The 24,811-nt window shown below is 36.9% G+C and overlaps 1 protein-coding gene across 2 annotated transcripts in view; it reads right to left on the bottom strand.

The window, feature by feature from the left end:
- CACNB2 (calcium voltage-gated channel auxiliary subunit beta 2) overlaps nt 1-24,811 on the bottom strand; it is a 187,110-nt gene that overhangs the window by 46,733 nt on the left and 115,566 nt on the right. For both annotated transcript variants that reach the window (XM_058182232.1, XM_058182231.1), the window contains exons 4-5: nt 5,029-5,151; nt 283-419 (exon numbers count right to left, since the gene is read on the bottom strand). In XM_058182232.1, coding sequence (XP_058038215.1) covers nt 283-419; nt 5,029-5,151 — 260 coding nt within the window. The remainder of the gene's footprint in view (nt 1-282; nt 420-5,028; nt 5,152-24,811) is intronic.

Raw genomic sequence — 24,811 nt, forward strand, 5'->3', positions numbered from 1 at the left:
GATTATTCTCTATACTATTTATGCTGTTTTGTATTTTCTGTTATGGATTACACCAGAGAGGCTAAACCAATTTTGTTGTATATATGATGTACAATGACAATAAAGGTTACACTATGCTATGCACGTTCCTATAGTGAAAATTCTGCCTAAGCTGGGAGATATGTAAATAGAAATAAACTTTCTTAGATTTTTCACTTTTCTCCTTTCAATTAAAGAAATAGTGTTTTTTGTTATATAACATGATAACTGATCACAGATAATTTCACAGACATTTTTAATTACCTAGAGTAAAATTTTCCTTGCTTAGCTTTTTGTTCATGCTGCATCCTCATATTTTCTAATTTCACTGGACTTGGTATAAATCCTATTTCACAGCCTTCTTTTACCAATCGTCCTATCCACCAGTCATTGTTAAATTTCTGAAAGAAAGAATGTCAGAATTATTTTGTTTGTATTTGTCAGTATCAATGTATTTTATCTAGCAAGATCAATATATTCAGAAAACTCACTGAGCTCTATTTGCTTCATGATTAAATGTTCACAGAATACAGCCTTATTTACATATGTAAGTTAAACTGTATATCAGCAATTGTACAACCAATGTATTTCAAACTTTTGAATTAAATTTCTCCATGAAATACAACACGGTGAATGCCACCGTGGAATTGTACATTCCATGTACAAATAGATTTGTATATGGAATGTCCAGTTGCTGCATAATTCTAGTAATCAAAATTCATACAGCTTAAAATTACTGAGGTTGAGGAACAGCGGTCTAGATCTTTATAAAATTATTTCAAATGCATGGGATTACTGCTATTTGGCTCCTTCCATTATTTTTCAAATAGTTTTTAAAATGTTCATTAGAAAAAAAACTGCTACTTAATGTTTTCTGATTGGTAATGCTAAGACCCCTATTTCATAAAGCACCAAAGTTCAATAGATTATGATTTAGTAAGTAGTGTTAGATTTTAACAATATTCTGAAATAGTAGAGCAGCAAAAAAAACAAAGTCTTTTTCAAACTATTTCCTTTTCCATGTGTTACTATCAATTTATGAAGAGGCAATGATAAAAGAGATGAATTATATTTTTTATCATCAGCTTGGATTCAATTCCAGCCTGTAAAAAAAGGGAAATTTACAAACTGCAAGGAGCATAACATTATTCTCCATAATACACATATAGCTTCAGCTTTAGGAGAGGACTAATTTTCATTCTTTCCTCACTGCCCCCTGCTGCATGTAGTTGTATGACCTATTTGTATATTTTTATGCATATATTATGTTTGTATGTGTATGTGTGTGTGTGGGGGGGATGCATACTGTCTTAATAAAATTCAAAGTAGCTATGCAGAACTTAAATTTAAAATGCAAGTTGCACTAAATTTGTACACTAGCACGGTTAGTGATTAAAAAATAGAAAAAAATCTATTAGCACTTGCATTTTTTTAATCTTACTACTGCCTTCTTGTTGCTTTTTTTTCAGAATTTGGCCCATTTGTAATTTTGGTGCAATGAAAAAGGCGATCAAAAAAAACAAGTAGAAAAAATACCCGGCACTTAAAAGAGTTTAAGGCTTTCTCTCTTCTTTCTTACCATATAGATATTCTCCCCCGCATCCATTCACTACATATGATTTATTTTCAAATACAAATATTTGCTGTTATTGTACATTCCTAAACTTCACTTTAGAAAAAAGAATATATATTGCCAGGATTTCACACTGATATTTACAGCTTTCTTATCTGAAACAAAGCATTAAGAACGTACACCCACCTAGTCCAGCAATCTGGTTTTAGAGTGGCAAACTAATTGCCAATAAGACTAATAACAGGTTAGCCCCCTTTTAAAGTTGACAAAACTGGCAAACAATTCCAAGATTTTGGGTAAAAAAAATCCTTTTATTTCTATTGATTCTTCCATACAATCTCATTGGGTAACCTCTGGTTCTAGTAATTTTAGAGGGAGAAAATGGCTTCTCCTTGTCAACTTTATCTATGCCATGATAATGTTATATATCTCAATCATCTCCCCTATCATTTTCACATTGAAAATCTCCAAATATTACAGCCTTTCCTATAGAAAAGCTGCTCCAGCCCATTAAACAACTTAGTTGCCCTTCTTTGACCATTCTCTAGTTCCCCTACATCCTTTTTGAAAATATAGCGATTTTTATATATCAAAACTACATGCAATATTCCAGATGGGGTTACACCAATGATTTATGTAAGGGCATTATGACATTGGCATATTATAATATTGGCATTAAATATATCCTCCTCTGACTACTTAGCTTAATCATGTATTAGAGCTGAAAAAGGTTAAGGAAGATGGAAACTTACTTCATTGAAAAAATATATACCTCTACTTAAATAAATTAAATCCCAGTATATATATATCTATATTATAATTAATCAACATTTTTAAACATTTGTGCTATAATGACTATTGATAAACTAGTATATGGACAAAATGATCATTTCTTTTCAGAAAGAATTAGAAAATCTTTGGAGCTAAGGTATTACAGTAACTAACTACATTATGCAGTAGTTCCAGTGTACAGATAGCATGTTTCTATATTTGCAACTGATTCTCTATCATGATGCATATTGTACAATGCTGAGAATCATAAAGTGTGGTTGCAAACAAAGCAACTCCTTGTAGTTCTTTAAACACTGTGTGACTGCTATCTGAAGGTGTGCCTAAGTATCTTTTTAGAATTGAAGTATTGTACAGCTCTATCACCTATATCTGTGATGGTGAATCTATGGCACACATGCCACAGGTAGCATGCAGAACCATCTCTGCGGGCACAACAACCATTGTCCTAGGTCAGCTCCACCACTCTTGCTGGCCAGCTGATTTTTGGCTGGCTGCACCCACGCCGTCCCTCCCCTCCCAGGAATCTCCACGTGGCCCATTTTGGATGCCAGGTAAGTACAGGGCTCACACGGAGGCTCTGGGAGAGTAAAAATCGGACCCCCTGGAAGTACCAGAAGTCCAGAAATTAGCCATTTCCGGCCTCTGGAGGCTTGGGAAGGCAGTTTTCACCCTTCCAGATGCTCCAGGAAAGCCTCCAGAGCCTGGGGAGGGCAAAAAATGGGCCTAGCGGAAGTCCGGAAACAGACCATTTCTGGCCTCTGAAGCTTCAGGGAGGCCTGCTAAGCCCAAAAGGGGGCACCGGGGGGGTCGTGTGTGCATGCAGGAGGGAGTGGAGGAGCACAGGGGGATCATACGCACATGCACGGGGGAGGGGGGGAGGGTAGCATGGGGGGACATTGCATTATGAGTATGGACATGCACATTCACACATGCTTTCAGCACCCGAGGAAAAAAGGTTAACCATCACTGGCCTATATAGATTTGTGCTACTTAGTTGCTTCATGCTTAGGCATTGGCCTTGGAAGAGAATATTCAAGGAAGGTCCTGCTTAGGCTGCTCCTCTAGATTATCTGCTAACTCACAGAAAAAAATCACAGTGGAAATCCATCTCCAACTCAAGTCTTTGACTAATTATGTAACAGTTTTTGCAAAGTTTGTTTTTTTGCCCTCCAAGATATTCTTTTAAGGAAGATCTCAGAATTAAATGCACAGCTCTAATGACTCTAGTCCCAAAATCTTTCCTTCATTTACTTAAGTCCCCATCTTTGTGTGAAACAGCCTCAGATTTTGACCACTGCCGTTGAGTTAGACATTCTAGTCCTTTCAACTAGCAGAATTAATGCCTTTATATCTAATGATTATACCACTGATATTTTCTTTGTTTGCTCAATATTTCCTTTGAAACTGTCAGTGTTCAGGTTAAGGTCTAATCTTCTTTCAAAAGATATCTCTACCTACAGTGAACAAATTGGTAGGGTAGCACTTTCTCAACTGTAAATTATTCTATTTGCCCTTGAGATATGGCTATTTTCTCAGATGATAGGGGAATTGAAATACATGAAGTTACTATTTTAGAAATCCTAATTATAAATGTAAAAATTCCAGACTAGTGAAAGATTTATGTGTAAAAACATAATATATATATTTTTTCATTTTCCCAAGAATATTTTTAAGACAAAGCAAGAAGGGCGACATTTCTCATTCTAATACTCAACATCTAATCTTATGTGTCATGAGAGTCAGGTGACACATTCTACCCTCATGGATAGGTAGAGCAGATTAGTGGACAGTCTCAAATGTAAATTATTCTCTTTGGGACTTTTCCCCTCTCTATTCCCAATTGTTTAATGTGTATGTACAGAGAAGAAGCTTTTTATGGGAAAAAGACATCCCCATTTTTATCTCATTTTCAGGGATATAGGGATAAATAAAACAACATTTTGAAATCGAAGCTGCATGTTTATCAAGCAGGAATTAAATATGTCTCAACAAGCAGTTGACACAACAGCAGTAATTATAGTGTCATACATCACTGTGTCATTATATCTTACTCTGCTGCACTGGAGTGAGAACTGAGACTTAAAGGTAGAACTGAGGCTCTTCCTTTGGTTTAGGATAGATTTTTCAGAAATAAAACACACTATTTAAGGTTCAAAAATTACAGAGAAAAGCATAAATATGGACTATAACAGCCCTACTTCCTCCCCTTAAAGTACCATCCATGTCCCTCTTAAAACTCAAGTAACCCTGCATGCCCAGCACACTAGAACAGTTTGTAACAATCTGAATACTCCAAGTAAAATCTTTCATCTTTGTGTTTCCTTATACTCACCTCATACTAAGGACTGCTTGGCTTTAAATGGTCCTCTATGAAAGCATATAACCCACCCTCTAAGGCAACCTACTGATTTTCTGGATCCCACTATGTCAATCAAAATAACTGAAAGGATTTGATGGGAGTTGCACCTTGCCAGATATTAGGCATGAGCAGTGGGTCTCCTGCCAAACAATTGTGCAAATTGCTCTATTATTTCTGTCACACATAACAATTTTCTTTATTACATTTTAGATATATAAAACAACAAGCTTAATTAAGAGTAGTGTCAGAAGAGTATTGCAATAATTAATAATGTAAACTATTTTACTTCTTTAACATGTAGGAAATCTTTAGCTTCAAATGAGATCGCCATGCCTGGAACAGGGACATCATCATCATGGGCTGCACTGTAGCTGACATTTGTCCGTACTGCAAATGCAACAGGTTTTGTCTATAGAAAAAATGAGAGAAAAATATATTAATATTTTCTCTTTGTCTTATTTATGACTATAAAAAGTGTAAAGTATTCCATACCAGGGAATTAAAGAGGCAAAAAGATTTGTTTGCATCATTGGAGGTGCCTTGCTTATATGCAACGCAAGAGAAACAAACCCACAAATTGTACACTTGTAAGGATAACACTTCAAACTATACAAATCTAAACAGAATAATTGTGTCTCAAGTTTTCACAAATTTTCACAATCATTCTGAAAAGTGAATCTGCTCTATTTCTGTCCTTAACGCATTACATTAATTTGCATTTAATTTTAGGCAGTCTTTACTTAAGGTGATATCTGGTGATAGATATTTGGTGATATCTATGTATTATTTGTTACCAACTTTCTATGTTTCAAATGAAACAACTGGTATTAAAAAAACTGGGAAAAATAGAAATCTTTGAAAAGAAACAGCTGTCAAAGTGTATGACAGCCTAAATATAGGCACTTTATAGCAAGTTGTTTCCAATTTCTCCATGGTAATCATGTATAGGAAAAGAAAAAGACTAGTCTATTCCGGAAGCCTATTATCCTAAATGCTTGTTCTTAGGATAAAAGAACACGCATTTAAGAGACATAAAAGTTCAAAACTTCTTGCACACAGTGATAATTGGCAAAACAAGTAAAAAATCTATAAAGCAGATTAAAGCTGATAGTTTGCCCACCAGTGGACCAATCTGCAATATTTTACATGTATCACTGAAAATGTTTTCAAGTTACTGGTTTAAGGTGGGGGGCACTTGTATTTTAGTTTAGTATATTTAACCATTGAATGGAATGCTCTTCCACTGCATAGGTCTCTAACTTTTTTGCATTTTTATTTTTTTTTAAATGTAAATAACCTCTAATGGATTCTTCAGTCTTTAAACAGACATCCTCTAAGAAAATCTAGAAACTTTCTAGGAACCAATATCAATGCTGAATAGTCATTTAACATTTATCGGTTTCAAATGATACATCCTGACTTCATAACTCAGGTTTCGATGCTGCAATATACTCTTATGGTGGTCCTAAGTCAGTAACGAAACACAGCTGGCTCATACCATAGCAGTAACGCTGATGAGTGATGATTCTTTGATGAAACAATTCAGTGCATATTGGTTTCCTTCCAAGCTAAGAAAGGCCTGTCCATCTTACACTTAAGCTGCTTATGAGGCTGCCCAAACCCATAAAATCCATCCATGTAACCCAGAGTGGACACTTATTAATTCTCATTTTTTGATAATGCAATGCAGTTTAAACAAATCCCAACTTTATTATGCCTTAGCAGAGACTCAAAAATATTCAGTCAAGCTTTTTAATGCTACTATTTTAATTTTATCCTATTTTTCATTTAAAGTTTATAGATGTGTTAACTGTATGTTTTCAAGCCACTAGAACCTTTAAAGATATAAATATGTAAAATAAATAAATACAATTTGCCAAGTAATTTATTACTGTGACTGGAGTCATAAACATGACAGAAAAAATAAAAATAATAGAAATAACAATGCAACATGTATAAAAAGAAGTGCAATTTAAAAATAAATTAAGTTGAAATAAAATAAATGCTACAGTTTGGAATTTTAAAGATTATCTCTGAAATTAAGAGAGTGTACAGCAAAAGTAGTGACCTGACCAGTAGCAAATGGAATTGCATTTGCAATAGTTTATTGGTAAGAAATGATATGGAACATTTCCTTATATGTCAATTTTCCGAAGGAAATTCATGTACAGAGAAAATGTATTACTGGTAAAAGGCAGGTATCTTGCTCTAGCTTTGACATGCAAGGATATTCTGAGCTACTGTAGAAATTATATGTCTTCATTATTAATTCAATTTATAGATGTGTAAGTTATAATTCTCATTTATACATGCCATAATCCAATAATTGTAAGACTGCAAAAAGGAACCCTTAGACCAAAAGGTATAAGCTGAATTACCTATTGTTATAAAGAGATGTTAAATTGAAGGGTCAATTAAAGTGCTTTTTCAAAACCACTTTAACTCCTGACATCTTTTTATATACTGTATGAGATTCTAATAAAGTATTTATAAAAGGACTGCTTATCTCTGGCACCTACGAGAAACAAAGTCATACACGAACAAAAGGATAAATGACTTGAAGTAACTGAACCTAGTTTGGGGTTTATAACAAAAGATCAAAGTAATTGTAACCAATTCAATCCAATGGAAGTAAGATAATAAAACTTAAAACAAGGTATATTTTCTTTGCAAAATTCCTTGAAATAGGCAGTGCATTCTTGGTTTATCAAACTATGAAAAACAAAATAAAGTTACTACATCAATCTGAGATGGAAAGAGGAATATATCAACAACAAAGAGATGATGTATATGTTTAATATTCTCAACTACAAAGCAAAAGTCTTAAATCAGGGGAGGGGGGAATCAAATATGAGAGATTATGAAATTGACAGAATAACTAAAGGAAGTTCTCAATAAAGGAACTGCAGAAGACAAGACAAATGAAGCAACAGAAATGAAATTGAGCAAATTCCCAAGAAAAGATTTTTTTTAATAATAGAATATAAAATCTTCTAGAAAATTGTGATTAAATTGATAACTTAATAATGTTCTTGGAATGGAATGGAATGGAATGGAATGGAATGGAATGGAATGGAATGGAACAGAACAGAACAGAACAGAATAGTAGAGTTGGAAGGGACTTGGAGGTCTTCTAGTCCCCCCTGCTCAGGCAGGAAACCCTATATCATTTCAGATAAAGGCTTCTCCAATCTCTTCTTTAAAACTTCCAGTATTGGATAATTCACAATTTCCGAAGACAAGTTGTTCCACTGATTAACTGTTCTGTCAGGTCATTTATTTTTAGTTCTAGGTTGTTTCTTTCATTGATTAGTTTCCATCTATTGCTTTTTTATCCTGCCCTCAGGTGCTTTGGAGAATAGCTTGACTCCCTCTTCTTTGTAACAACCCCTGAGATATTAGAACACTGATATGTCACCTCTGGTCTGTCTTTTTATTAAACTAGATATATCCAATTCCAGCAACCATTTTTTTATATGTTTTACCCTCCAGTCCCCTAATCATCTTCGCTGCTCATCTCTGCACTCTTTCTAGAGTCTTGATATCTTTTTTTACATCATGGCAACCAAAATACTGTTTGCAGTATTCCAAGTGTGGCCTTACCAAGGCATTATAAAATGGTATAAACACTACACATGATCTTGATTCTTCCCTTGTTAATGCAGCCTAGAACTTAGTTGGGTTGTTGTTTTTTTGGCAGCTGTAGCACACTGCTGGCTCATAGTTAAGTGATTGGACTCAAAGATCCCTCTCACAGTTACTATTATTGAGTGAGGTACCACCTACACTATACATGTGTGCTTGGTTTTTCTTGCCTAAATGTAGAACATTACTTTTTTCACCATTGAATTTCATTTTGTTAGTTAGCGCCCAATCTCAACTCTATCAAGAGCCTACTGTATCTTAAGTTAAATTATATATTTTAATATAAGTTCTAGTGTATTTATTTTATTTTTACTCTTGTATTGGTTATACATTTCTTTAACTTTTTTCTTATTTATTTTGTTTCTAAATACTATTAAAAACAAACTGAAGAAAAAATAAGATATCTATGTAGAAGTTTCTTTTCCTACTAAATGTTGGGGAGTAAATCTCATGTACTTAAGGAAAGTTAGAGGTTTGGTCCTGTTTTACATTCTCAACATGTTCCCTTTTTCTGAAGTAATTGGTTAGTGTAAAATACGGAGGTAGATATTGTAAAATTATAAAAAAAAAATAGATGAATTAATGGAGGGATAGAAACAAGATCACATGAAATACTAGTACCATTTTGCAAAGCCTTAGTAAGACCACACTTGGAATATTACATCCAGTTTTGCTCACCATGCTATAAAAAAAAATGTTGAGACTTTGGAAAAAGTGCAGAAAAGAGATGGTTAGGGGCCTTGACACTAAAACCTGTCATGAACGTTTGCAGGAATTGGGTATAGCTAGTCTAGTGAAAAGGACCTAACAGGATGCCATAAAAAAGAGGGTCCAAAGCATCCGAATGCAAGACAAGAAATAATGAATAGAAGCTAATAAAAAGAGATTTAACCTAGAATTAAGCAAAAAGTTTGTACCAGTAAAAACAATCCAGCGGAACAGCTTGCTTTTAGAAGTTGTGAATGCTACATCACTGGATGTTTTTAGAAGAGATTGGATAGTCACCCATCTGGAATGGTATAGAGTCTCTTGCTTAAGCAGGGAGTTGGACTAGAAGACCTCCAAGGTCACTTCCAATTCTGCTATTCTAAAAGGGATTAAGCAATACTGAGCTTAATTATTTAATTTGGGAATATTTTACTAAACTAAATATGGGTTCTAAATAGTATTGCACAATACATCACCCAATCTTTGCATTTCCATTAGAGAAAATATGATTGAACTATATGATACTAGCATAAGAATGAAGCTAGTAAAGCAGCAGAGCAGACAGTTCTGAAAGCCCTAGAATGATAAATATAGCACCACTGTTATGTAAACTGCATTGGTGGCCAGTTTGCTTTTGGGTCATTTAGGCATGGGAACTGATTATCTGATAAAACGTCTTGCCCCAATGGGACTGGCCTGCCCAACCCACTCAGGAGGATACCTTCTGTAGAACCCATTGACTAAGGAATTTTGGTTAGTGGGGTCGAGGAGAAGAGTCTTCTCTGCCTTGGCTCCTGCCCTCTAGAACATCTTGCCCCTGGAGATAAGTTCATGTGTTCACCCTTCTGTCTATCTGGAAGGGCTTGAAACTTGGCTCTGTTGTTGGTTTGTTCTGTTGTTGATGGAAGTACACCATGGTAGATGTAGATGACTGAATAAGGGACAAAAGCCCATTAACGTATTGTCCATTCTCTTTGTTCTTAATCTTTATTTGTTAATTTTAATGCTTTTAATCTTTTTATATTTCTACATTTATCCATTATAAGCTGCCAGAGTCACTTTTAATAGTGAGATGGTTTGCATTTAAATATAATAAATAAATAAACAACCATGCAAATGTATATAAATTTGATCTTTCTCAATGAAAACATTGGAATTTAGTTTCTACTATTATTAAAAGTAACTTATTGATTTTAGTTTAGTTCCAAGAGTTCCAATCCGTTATTAAACTAGCTGCAGTTATAATACATTTATCAATTATTCTGAGTAATATATCTGCATAACTATGTATAGTCTACATCATTTGTGTTTATTCAAAGTATTCAGATAAGCCAAGACAGGCTATGTTTTTTTTTTAGTCTGTCCATAAAATTCCTGAACTAAAAATAAACCCAATTAGCTTTTGAATGTTGCACGATAAATCCATATAAAAAGTGCTAGCAGCAGATCATATCTGGTTGATACCCAGTTACACAACTGCATCTGAATATGGAACAGCCATGTCCACAATATCTATTTCTGTGAATTGATTTAAGAAAAGATCTCTGCTGGTGCAGTGGTTAGAATTCAGTATTGTGGGCTAACTCCCTGCCAAGAGTTTGATTCTGACCAGTTTAAGGTTGACTCAGCTTTCCATCCTCTCAAAGTCAATAAAATGAGGACCCAGATTGTTGGGGGCAATATGCTGACTCTGAAAACCGCTTAGAGATGACTGTAAAGTACTGAGAAGCGGTATATAACAGCTATTGCTATTGTCATTGCTAATAATCCCCTTTTAAAGCACTGAAGCCATAAGCATTGCTATATCATGTAATAATTATTATTTCAATACAACATCCCAATATGCTTATCCTATATTTTATCCATATTGTTGTGACCCAGGTTCCTGGACCCGGACTCCTGGACTCGGATGATTCAGAAAGTGAGGGAGAAGACCTGGCCAGCCCTGCTTCTCTTGAGCCCTTTCCCTCCCTGGCACCCACTCAAAGGGAGGAGGAGGGGCCGGCAAAGCCTGATTCCATGGAGCCTCCTTCTGATTTGGCAACACCCCAAGAACAGTTTTGGAGTGATGCAAGGTTACGTAGACTTGATCGGTGTGCGCAGCAGCGGAAGAGTTGGGACAAAGCCAAGTCATAATTGTCATGCAGTGACATCTGCAGAGACTATAAATAGGAGGCGGGACTTCCTGGTTTTTTGTCTTGGACAAAGTAATGAATTTGGGCGGGCAATCTGTATCAATGGAGGGAAGAATATATTCGTGAGTAATTCTGGCCTTATCTGTAATTTCCTTGTTATCTCCAGAAACTTGGCAGGCCCGTGGGTAGACGTAGCCAGGACATTTATATATATGTAAATAAATCAGAAAAGGAGGCCTCTGACTGACTCTTTGCTGGGAGTATTGGGGGAAGGGAAACAGAACACATATATATTATACACATGCAAACATGTAACAAACTTTGTGCATATTCATTTGCAAGTGAATAAAATGAAATATTTTAAATGCATTTTAAAGAATTTCTTCATATTTTCATTGCGAAGGAAGCAAAGAATCAATAACAAAGACAAAATATTATGCAAGCCAGCTTTCAAATATTTTGACATCCATATTTGTAGATCTGTACATTTTATTGAAAATAAATTAGCTTCGGGATTCCTCTTCAGTTTGCATATCGTATCACTATCATCTAAATTTCCCAGTGATTCTGTTTGCATACAGCTATTGATGAATTATGATAAGCTGAGTGACTTTAAAATGTTTTTTAAAAATTAGATTATATCTTGGTATTTTATAATTGCTGGAGCAAAATAGGAAAATATCCCTCAAAACTATAAAGCTCTAGGGTGTGCAGGATTCCCCAGTTATCTTGCGCAAACTAGACACAGAGCCTTCTGGGTGGTATCAATTAGCAAGCAAGAATTAATTTATATCTCTCAATTTTAACTGTATGGATTCAGAAAATAATAACATCCAACACCAAGAGTCTTTGAAAGCCAGTTTGGTCCAGGGGTAAGGAACCAGACTAGGCACCAGAAAACTATAAATTCTAATTCAGCATTAAAACCAGCTGGTTGAGTTTGTCAATCATTCTCTCTCAGTCCATGAGGTCAGGTTCAGGCAATAAGCTAGTCCAATCCCTGATTAAAACAATGGATCAATACTTGGTTGATTTGAAGAAGGAGGGGAAAGAAGCGGCAATTGGGTACACTTAAGAACAAGGTTTGGAAACCGAAAGTCATTCTTGGAAATATTTACTATATACGAGTTCCTCAGATGGAACAGGTAACCATGCTAGGAATCTGAATATATAAGGCAATAAAGATTACTGAAACCCTTGTATAAAAAAATAAAGATCAAGAATGCACTGTAAAAGAGATACTTCAAATTCTTAGTATCTCTTCTGCTTAACCTAAGACTCACTTCACAGTCAACTCTATGAAATACATTAGCTGAACAAATTATGTTATTCTAGTCATTCTTGAAATATAAGGACAATTTTTTTGCAATCATTCTTTCGTTTCTTTTTTATGAAGAAGTCAACAGAAATATAATTTAAGGCAGAGTTTGGCATTAACTGACATGCTTATTCAGAGTTATAAGTTTATTTACATTGGCAATGCGAAAGAAATCACACAGATAATTTTTAAAGACATTACAGATAGTCCTTGGCTTATGACCACAATTATAACTGGAATTTTGCTTGCTAAGCAATGTGGTTGTTCAGTCAGTCATCAGAGGATTAGAGTGAACTTTACAACCATTTTTAAAGCAGTGTTTAAAAAACTCACATAATCATTGTATCCCAATTGACTTTACTGATCAGATGCTGACTGGGAAGATTGCAAATCACAAACAAATGACTGCAAGATACTGCAACTGTCATAAGAACCAGAACTTCAGTCACATGACTGCAAAGAAGGACCATCACTTTTTCTGAGGCCATCATAATTTTGAACCATCATTAAACAATGATGTCTAGAACTACCTGTACAAGTAATTTTCTCATTATAGATCCTATAATAATACTTATGTAATTATTATTATGGTTGGTTGCATAGTCAGCCAGATTTTTAGACTAGATTTGGCATTTTTAATCACCTATCGAGTTCCTCCCAAGGACCTGGGATAGTTAGGTGTTGTTATTTGATGGTACTAAAAGTTGTTGTATATAAGCTGTTCCAAGTTAAAGCTGACTTTTGCAACTGATTGATGGTGATCTTATCAATGCTGAAGGGGTTCAAGTGGTGATCCAGATATTTTGGAATTGTACCCAAGACACCTATCACTGTTGGTATTATATTTGCTATCTTTCACACAAGTCACTCTACTTCTATTTGCAGGTCTTTATATTTTGTGATTGTTTTTCCCCAGGTCTCATTCTTCTATTCTGTTGTCTCTAGGTCCTGCAACATCCACTAGCCAGACTTTTTTTGCTTTTCTTATCGCCAACTATTAAGTCTGGGGTGATATGTTGCAAGTACTTATCTATTTGAATCCTAAAGTTTCAGAGCACTTTAACATCTCTGAAATGTAATAGTTCAAGTCCTAACCAAGGAGCTAAGAATTATATAGGAAATTCAAAAGAGGATGAATTTTTTAAATATAAAACTTGGATATTCAGGTCTGATAAATTCAAATTTTCATATATTAGAGATATTCTTTAGGTATTACTCTGAGGTTTCCAATCTTCATTGGTATACAATGGATTTCTTTTTCCATAAGCATTCAACTTCGATCTCAAGTCCTGATTTTTCATTCTTTTTCCAATTGTTTTTCCTTAATTCTAGCATCATCTGAATAGTAAAATCAATGAACCATAATAATAATGTTATATTATACCTGTTTGGATTTTAAGAGCCCATTAGATCTTAACCCATCCATTTTTCAAACCATTCTCAATTTGATGGTCCCAGTAATTTTTACCTACTTTCAAACCAAATCTCTAGCAAAGTTTCCAATTACTAAATTTGGCAACATGATCACAATACTGCTTCTAGTCAATTTGGGAAATTTTCCTCTAGCCAATGATCAAATGGTGAACTATTTGATCCCTTTACTACAAAGGGGACATTTGCTGTTGTTTGTTAAATATTGAATTTTTGCAATTATTGGCAAAGTTTGTTCCGCAGCTGCTAAAAAAAAGTTGTCAATTTCTTTTTGTAATACTCCTGTTGTTAACTAACTCCCAGTATGTTTTTTTAATCAACTTTTCCTTATATATCCTTCAAGTATTAACTATATATTGGCTTGTTGTTCCAATTAACAAATAAGTTTTTTGTTTATTTTATTTTATTAATGTTTTAATTCAACCGTTGTTGTTTTTAACAGTTTTCCTTGATTGATTTCCTTCAGCAAGAATTTCTGGCTTTTCTCAATGTAGTCATTCAGACAATGCTTTTGTTTCTCTACAGTTTGTTTTGCATTTTCACATCAACATATTTTCATTAGTTTTCTTCCAGTCCAAATAATCTGTCATCACTTTTTCATTCATCTTCAAAAGTATGTAAGACTTTAAACTAGAAAAATATTTTTTTAAAAAACATTTCATATTATGGCATATAGAGACCCAGTTTCATCCAGTGGTAAAGTCTCTGGGTTAGGAATAGGGGAACTGGGTTCTAGTCCTTAACACAGAAGGACTAGAAGAATTCTTAACATAGAAACTAGCTGGATAATATGGATCAGTTATTACCTTCAGTGCTAGTATTTCTATTTTACAGGCAACTCTAATATTTCTATATTACGAGGCAGAACATAATAAAGTAATCCATGTGGGACTTGTTTGTTGTTCATGCCTAACAAGAATTTGAATCCAGATAACGTTTTGTCACAAATTTGAGGAGAGAGGGAGAAAAAGCAAGTTGGATTATATTAAAAAATGCCATTTTCATTAGAAGTTGCTAAAAGAAGGGAAAATGAGAAAGGACTGTTGTGTGAAAGGAAGAGAGATATGCTTTTACTTTTGCAACAAATATGATCTTTAGTCTCCCAAAAAAAGAATTATAATGCTTTAATTTTTATGTAAAATGTATTTTAAATATTCAAACTATCAAGGCAATTTGAAACATTTTACAATAGTCATAAATAAAGCAAAACAATAAAATAAAATAAAAAAACCTCTCTAGATAAATGTATTCTAATGGGCAGCTGAATGGATATGGATGAAATGCTCACTAAATACTAATATAATTATGACAGGCATGGTTGCATTATTCTCAGATTATACTAATTCTAATGGGGAAGACATTTTAGATTAAGTGTCCAGAATAAATGATACTTTCCAAAACTGGACACATATTGACCTACTTTTGTTATCCAATCTCATCTTATTAAACAGAGATTTGTAAAAGCCTCTTGCCTGCATTAGCAACTTCTCTGTTCTTACCTTTCTACAAGCAATAATTAATAACTATTTCCTATTTTATCTGGGGAAAACAAATATAGTGATCCAGCTAAAACCATGACCTACTATTCTTGTTTATTTTAAATACGATAAACATAACATCACTCTAGACAAAAAAGTAAATACAGTTTGAACTGCTTAGTTTAGATACAGCCAATGCAAAGGGGTCTGCATGTACACATGTAAAAGATGCATGTGTATTTTGACTTTACAAACAGAGGCATGACAGTCCAAGGAAGGAAAATGATTAATCTCAGTGATTTATGCAAAATGCTGGTGATGGATTGCTAAAATAGATTAGGAGATGGATCATATCCTGTTTCTGGACTGAATTCAATATTAATAATGTCACTTTTAAAACCTAACAGTGTATCATTGGGAAATGTTTGCATCATTCTACCTATGCACAAATATTTTCAACCAAACTCTTGACAAGATATTTCTGGTGATGCACACTATATAAATTTTTTACATTTTTTCCCTTTTTTATTATCACTTTGGTGCTAGGGATAAAAGGAAGTTTCTATCTTCTCAGCATTTAAAATCTTCCAAACTTTTAAAGTCCCCTTTTTAATCTGTAGACTTCTACTTTTACTAACATATTTTTGCCATCTCCTCTGTTATTATTTTTTATATACTTTTGAAGTACTGTTTTGTTTAGTTGACAGGCAATCCTTGAAATGACAAATAGCACTGAAAGTGCACTATATACATCTTAGAAATAAAATATATGAATAGAAAATGTCTCCAGATAATTATGTGTGGGTAGAACTGCTTCTTTTATATTCAATTTGCTGAACTTGCAATGATTAACTAGAATTACTGAAGTCAGAGTCAAACTGACCTCTTACTTTAGTGTACTATTATATGCATTAAAATAAGAAATAATATACTGTCACATCAGTTATGACTAATTATTAAAAGCTGCAAGAGCTAGGCTTACAAACTAATTTTCAAGTGACAAGAAAAGTTTCTATCTCCCACGTAAAATAACAGAATATGTATGTATGTATGTATGTATGTATGTACGTATGTATGTATGTATATATGTATGTACGTACGTACGTACGTACGTACATACATATGTACCGGTACGTACGTATGTATATCTTAAGTAGAATATGTTAATGGTCACTATTTTCCGACTATTACTGTATTTATGTACAACATCTTTATGAATTAAAAATTATTATTATACAGAGAAAGGAACCTTTGAACCTTTGATGAAATCCACAGAGCTAGAAAAAGAATATGTGGAACTCCATTTATAGACTGAAAACTATAGGGCAAAAATATATTATTTTAATCATAGCTTTCCTCTTACATTATTTCTACCTCGTTCAGTCATTTACAATGCAGTGAAAAGATTAATTATAGGTGCATTAAATCTCAGCTAGACAACCTTCTGAGGCTGAAGTATATACAACCTTTGGAATTTTCTGAAATCACCCTTGGCATGCTCTCAAAATAGTTACCACGGGAATAACCAATTTATTCTCAAAATGGCTAGAACAGTAGTTATGCCTAATCCTCTGCCCACCTCAGCCCCACATAACCAGTTTACTAGAAAACATACTGGCAAAAAATGCCAACTGCTAATCCCACTGTTCCTTAGTATGCTCTCTACCTTCCAAACATACCTTTTTTTTGGGGGGGGGGAGGGGAACAGAGCTAGTGTATTTTTTTGGAGAGGTGAACATGCTTCCTAAGAGGACACTATTAATTTCCAAGAAGTCCTATCATGCTTAAATATAGGCCCAGAAACACTCTTGGAAATAAATATGGCAGAAGCAGACCTTTATTTTATTGCATCCCAGTTTCCAATTAATGAAAAGCTGATTTCATTTAACTAAAAAAGGACTGTCCTGCCCCTTCTAAAGCATGTCGTAACAAGAAGAGGAGTTTAAAAGAGTTGCATATCCCTAAGTGTTGTTGTGGTTGTAATCATCATCTTCTTCTTCATGTTGTTTTGTTTTGCTTTTCAGTTTTCTTCAATGATGTCACATAACTTTGATGTTTAATGTCCAGAGCTGAAATTTCTCAATAACCGAAATATCTGAATAATATTTGGTAAAAAAGAGGGAAGATAGATTTTTCCTAAAATATAAATTGCTGAGGAACACTTTTTCTTAGACACCCATTTTGTCTTTTCTATTTTAAGCAAATGCAGTAAGCTATGCATAGAAAAAGTAAAATTATATTCCCAGTATAATATAGAAACATAAAAAACTGATGGCAGAAAAAGACCCAGTGAGCCATTGACTCGGCCCTTTGAGTTTTTCTTTCTTTCTTTCTTTCTTTCTTTCTTTCTTTCTTTCTTTCTTTCTTTCTTTCTTTCTTTCTTTCTTTCAAAAAAATTCAGATGATGGGCATGTATTTATCCCAAGCTTATTTAAACTTAGTTACTGATGACTAACCCACCAGCTCCAATGGAATTTAGCTTCAAGCTTCCACTAGTCTTCCTGTGAAATGATACTTTCTAATAGTTTTGAACTACCCTCCTGTCAATATGTGGTTATGCTCTCATACTCTTGATTTTTGCTTAATATTGAAAATACTAGAACCTTATTCATACCCTTTCATTATAATAAAATCATGACTGTCTTAATTTGCTAGCTGCTGTAATTGTTGGCTCAATCAACAGGACCTCTATGAAGTATACTAATACCCAAATCAGAAAACACAAAGAGACATGTATTGTTTTATTTTGTCTTTAAAAAAAAATGAAAATGTGCTCAAATAATTAAATAAATATTTTTCTTATGTTGTTTGTCAGAAATATGTCTAAGCCATTTTGTTCCAATTTAAAAAAATAAAACTTATTTTCCATCTCCTGAATGGAAAAATAGCTAATGGCTGTATAAACCTGGCCCTCCATCCTGTTTTTCTATTCCTGTTGCCAATTTTCTGAGATGTATTAACTTTAAAAAGGATACAAAGGAAAGAAGACATGAAATATCAAAATATAGTAAGGCACAATTCTTTAATATATTAATATTTTCTTATCAAATATAGGTTTCAGAACACTATATAATATTGTACTTAGATTTTAAAGAAGTTTGACTGCTTATATATATAACTAATTTTCTATTTGCATACAACCCTCCAAATCCACCAGCATTTATAATCCGATAGCAGTGTACTCTCAATGTAGGTCACTGATTATGTTTTATATTCCTTTAAGTATTTTAAATAAATAACTCTGTTGTCTTACTATTGCTTTTCACAGTTCATTTATGTCAATATTTATCCATATTTATGAACAAAATTGTTAATGTATTGATTATATTCTATGTTTTCATGTATAATATTAAAAACGTCAGCTGACATTTCTGATTCTGAGAGACTATGTTATCTTTAAGGCGGAGACAAAAAAATGGGAAGTTTAAAAAATAATCTAGAAAAAACAATTCATATGTTGGGAAAAAAACCCAAAAACCCAACAATCCCGCAACAGGATTCAAGTTGAAGTTGAAGAATGTTTACAACTGAAAAAGTAAACAAAAATAGTAATAAAAGCAAGAGAAAGAGCAACATTCAGAGAAATGATTTAACCAATAGCAACTTGAAGATACCATTTTCAGCAAGGCTGCAATATTGTATTATACGTGATAATATACAAAGCACTTCTCTTTAAAATGTTAAAGCAGTCACATCTTTTCCTGCTGACAGAGGTTGTAAGCTCCTCCCATATTGTAATGGGAAGTGAATTATTGGATCTAGAAAAGGAGCAACCACTTTAACAATTTAAACATGGGTCATTTGTACTCTTTCCTTTGCATTGTATCCCTTTTCAAGAATTTGCTGGGTTTTTTCTATCCAAAGATGGCAGGCAAAATATATATCTTATCTACAAGTTTAAAGAATATTTGCAATTTTCACTTATAATTATCTTTCTATACATTTTCAACATCTAATTAAAATATTTTCCTGCAGACAGTATTGTTTTATTAACAAACAAGTAAGTTACACCATTAAAATTTTCTGGTACTGAAACAGCAGCTTGATAATGTCAGTGCTCTCTTACTTTTCTTGTTTACAAGTTGTCTCACAGTCAGTACAATGTCAGATGTGGAATTTGCTCCTCAATCAGCTGAAGAGAGAACATTGTTTTGATGCATGCAAATAACAGTTTTAAGTAGTCTTGTTTTGCTGGCAGCTGCTCGGTAGCTTTGCCAGAGGTCATAAATATTATATAAGAGTTAGCCGTGCATCCAACTCAGTATCACTAAGCCAAATTCTTTAGCAAAATTCACATAGATTTACTCATCAGTAAAAGATGCATTAATTTAGCACTGAGTGCTACTTACCCACTCGGTTTTCCTATAAATCCTGCAAATTCAGTTTGAATCCTTTTATGGACAACTCTTTTTTGTCTTAATAAAATATGCTATAATAAATAAAAGTCAGTAGCATAATTTAGTTTTTTAGAAAATGGAGAACTTCAAGAACTCAAGTTGATTTAGACACACTGAAAGAAATTAATAAAAGCCAGACCAGTCCATTTAAGAAATATTTTTTCTTTATAAAATTATTTATACATTCTGCCCTCAAAAATGGCTGCCATTATGATTCAAAATTATAAGCATCTTAATACAGAGAAATATTTACTTCTACAACAGTATAAGAATTTATTTTAAAATAATTCAAATTTTGATTGTTAGCCCCTCCATCATTCTGAGTCAGAGGCACTAAGACTGTTTGCCTTCTAAATGCCCAAAAAAGAATCTATCACAGAAAAGGCCTATCTTTGTGGGTATTTAGAAGACAAACAGTAGACAGAAATAGAAGATATATAGAAGACAATTTGGCCCAAGCTGGTGGAGAAGGCCAACCATAGGATAGTATTAAAAATGAATTGTATTAATTTTAGCTGTTTATATTCTATGGTGTTTTTTCTTATATGGTTCAGTGCCTAGAGCCCATCAGTAGAAGAAGAGATTACACATTTTGTTAAAATAATAAATAAAACCCATCAAAAGTAGGTCGGTCATATTTTGTTATGTAAGGATTTGAATGTCCAGAGTTTTTTCTATTCAATGCCACTGTGTGTCACCAAAGACTATACAGCTGTGTGAAAAAGTACGCTCCATTGAAACGTTTCACTTTTCATCATAGAGAAAACATAGACAACAAATATGTTGAAAACATATTTCAACATAGAGACATCTGATTTTCATTTCAACAATACTAATAAAAGGGGATGTATTATGACAAATATCATGTACTATTTACATTTTGTAGATCCTTGTGTAATTTAAATTTTGAAAAATGTAAATTTCATGTATGGAAAAAGTGAATATACCACTATATTTATCATTACAGGTAGTCCTTGACTTGCACCTGTCACTTAATGGCCATTCAAAGTTACAGCAGACGGCCAAAATATTATTTTTGACCCTGTCCAAAAATTATAGCTACTGCAGTGCACCCGCAGTCATTGGCCCTAGTAAGTAACCTCTGAGATCCTGCAAAGCCCCCTATCTCTGTCATTCCTTCATCTATCTTCATGCAGACCTTAGCCCTGCTTTATTTATTTATTTTATTTATTTATTTATTCGTATTTCTATACCGCCCTATCTCCCTAAGGACTCAGGGCGGTGTACAGCCATATAAAAACACACAAATGTACAGAATAAAAACATTCAACTAAAAAGCTTATTATAAAGGCCAAATATTTAAAATAAGATAGAAATAATAAAACCCAATTTAAAACCCAAGCTAAAATGTAATCATTTAAAAATTTAAAACCCTAGTCCAGTCCTGCGCAAATGAATAGATGTGTCTTAAGCTCGCAGCGGAAGGTCCGAAGGTCAGGAAGTTGACGAAGTCCTGGGGGAAGCTCGTTCCAGAGGGTGGGAGCCCCCACAGAAAAGGCCCTTCCCCTGGGTGTCGCCAGCCGGCACTGCCTAACCGACGGCACCCTGAGGAGTCCCTCTCTGTGAGAGTGCACGGGTCGGTGGGAGGCATTCGGTGGCAGCAGACGGTCCCGTAAGTAACCCGACCCTATGCCATGGAGCGCTTTGAAGATCATTACCAAAACCTTGAAGCGCACCCGGAAAACCACAGGCAGCCAGTGCAGTCTGCGCAGGAGAGGTGTTACATGGGAGCCACGAGGGGCTCCCTCTATCACCCGCGCAGCTGCATTCTGAACTACCTGGAGTCTCCGGGTGCTCCTCAAGGGGAGCCCCATGTAGAGAGCATTGCAGTAGTCCAGGCGAGATGTCACGAGAGCATGAGTGACCGTGCACAAGGCATCCCGGTCTAGAAAGGGGCGCAACTGGCGCACCAGGCGAACCTGGTGGAAGGCTCTCCTGGAGACGGCCATCAAATGGTCTTCAAAAGACAGCCGTCCATCCAGGAGAACGCCCAGATTGCGCACCCCCTCCATTGGGGCCAATGACTCGCCCCCAACAGTCAGCCGCGGCTGCAGCTGACTGTACCGGGATGCCGGCATCCACAGCCACTCCGTCTTGGAGGGATTGAGCTTGAGCCTGTTTCTCCCCATCCAGACCCGTACGGCCTCCAGACACCGGGACAACACCTCGATAGCTTCATTGGGGTGGTCCGGTGTGGAAAAGTACAGCTGAGTGTCGTCAGCGTACAATTGGTACCTCACACCGAAACCACTGATGATCTCACCCAGCGGCTTCATATAGATGTTGAACAAGAGGGGCGAGAGAATCGACCCCTGAGGCACCCCACAAGTGAGGCGTCTCGGGGCCGACCTCTGCCCCCCCCCGTCAACACCGTCTGCGACCGATCGGAGAGATAGGAGGAGAACCACCGATAAACGGTGCCTCCCACTCCCAATCCCTCCAACCGGTGCAGCAGGATACCATGGTCGATGGTATCAAAAGCCGCTGAGAGGTCTAATAGGACCAAGGCAGAGGAATAACCCCTGTCCCTGGCCCTCCAGAGATCATCCACCAACGCGACCAAAGCCGTCTCAGTGCTGTAACCGGGCCGGAAGCCGGACTGGAACGGGTCTAGATAGACGGTTTCCTCCAGGTACCGGGGCAGCTGACATGCCACCACACTCTCTACAACCTTCGCCGCGAAGCGAAGGTTGGAGACCGGACGATAATTACCTAACACAGCTGGGTCCAGGGAAGGCTTCTTGAGGAGAGGCCTCACCACCGCCTCTTTCAAGGCGGCCGGAAAGACCCCCTCCAACAAAGAAGCATTTGTAAGCCCCTGGAGCCAGCCTCGTGTCACATCCTGTGCGGCCAGCACCAACCAGGAGGGACACGGGTCCAGTAAACATGTGGTGGCATTCAGCCTACCCAGCAACCTGTCCATGTCCTCGGGAGCCACAGGGTCAAACTCATCCCAAACAATCTCAACAAGACGGCTCTCAGACATCCCACCCGGATCTACCCAATTTTGGTCCAGACCGTCCCGAAGCTGAACGATTTTGTCGTATAGATAACCACTAAACTCCTCAGCACATCCCTGCAACGGGTCATCCCGCTCCCCCTGTTGAAGGAGGGAGCGAGTTACCCCAAACAGGGTGGCTGGGCGGTTATCTGCCGACGCAATGAGGGAGGAGACGTAGCAACGTCTCGCTTCCCCCATTGCCACTAGGTAAGTCCTAGTATAGGACCTAACTAGTGTCCGATCAGCCTCCGAACGACTGGACCTCCAAGAACTCTCTAGGCGTCTTCTCCGGCGTTTCATCTCCCTCAGCTCCTCTGAATACCAGGGAGCTGGTTGAGACCTACGCCAGGTCAGAGGCCGCAAAGGCACGACACGATCCAAGGCCCCCGCCGCGGCTCGTTCCCAAGCCACGACAAGTTCCTCGGTCGTGCCGTGAGCCAGACCCTCAGGAAACGGCCCAAGCTCCGTCTGGAACCTCTCCGGGTCCATCAGGCGCCTGGGACGGAACCAGCGAATTGGTTCCGTCTCCCTGCGGTGTTGAGTGGCGGTCAGAAAGTCTAGGCGAAGGAGGAAGTGATCTGACCATGACAAAGGCTCAATGACTAAATCCCTCAAGTCCAGATCCTTCAACCACTGTCCAGAGATGAAAATCAAATCCAGAGTGCCACCCCCACTGTGAGTAGGGCCATCAACTACTTGAGTCAGGTCCAAGGCCGTCATGGAAGCCATGAACTCCCGAGCAACTGAAGATGACAGGCCGGTCGATGGCAAGTTAAAGTCCCCCATGACAATAAGTCTGGGGGTCTCCACCGCCACTCCAGCCAACACCTCCAGGAGCTCGGGCAGGGCTGCTGCCATGCCGCAAGGAGCCAGGTACGTGACAAACAAGCCCACCTGACATCTATGACCCCACCTCACAAAGAGGGATTCACACCCGGCAATCTGAGGTACAGTGGTCTCCCTCGGCTCCAGGCTCTCTCTAATCACAACCGCCACCCCTCCACCCCTACCCTGGGCCCTTGGCTGATGGAATGCTCGGAAACCCGGCGGGCACATTTGAACAAGGGGCACGCCCCCTTCTGCGCCCAACCAGGTCTCCGTAACGCCAATAAAGTCCGCGGCACCCCCCTGAATAAGGTCATAAATTAGGGGGGCCTTATTGGCCACGGACCGTGCGTTGCACAGCATCAGCCGAAGGCCCGGGCTCTGAGGGTCTTGACCATCTGGGGAACGGGAGGAGTCTGAGGGCTCGGGGTGCGTGATTGCCTGCAAGCATCGAGGACGCGCCCCCATAGAACAATATGAGCCCCCACTCCCGCCATATCTGCCCCTCCCCCTTACCGTGGAAATAGGACCACCCTCTACCGATGGAACACAAACTCCCCCCATGACCCTCGGACCTATTAACTTACCGCCACGAGCATACACAGGAACTGGACCCCCACCCGACGGGTTTCCCCCAACACCCGCCCTTTCCCTCCCACCCCTTAAAAATGCCCTATCTAAAAAACCCCAAAGGCTCTTCCTCTTCGCATGCCACCTCTGTGGGTCCCAAGACCCGTCATTGAGGCCGGCCCTCGGTAACGAAGCAGGCCATTCCTGCGAGGCGGGGGCACCTCGCAGGCGCAAAAGTTCATGTGCAGCGTAACGCATAGAAAAAGTACAAATCGGTGAAGGATGGTAAGATGACACAGTCCCAGGTGATAGGACGTTAGTAGATGATAAAACCTCCAATGGGTGTCCAGTTGACAAGTAGGACGAATAAAAGCTGGAACTAGATGATAAAGATGATAAAACCAAAAACAGGTAGACCGACAGCCTCCATGGTTAAACCTATGGATAAAGTTCCCACCAAAAGATCTTAATAAGGTAGAAATTACTATCAGACTATCCATAGTCCAGTCCAGAAACCCATAGGATAGAAAATGGATGGCA

This window comes from Ahaetulla prasina, chromosome 4 (genome assembly GCF_028640845.1).
Source record: "Ahaetulla prasina isolate Xishuangbanna chromosome 4, ASM2864084v1, whole genome shotgun sequence".
Classification (NCBI taxonomy): Eukaryota; Metazoa; Chordata; class Lepidosauria; order Squamata; family Colubridae; genus Ahaetulla; species Ahaetulla prasina.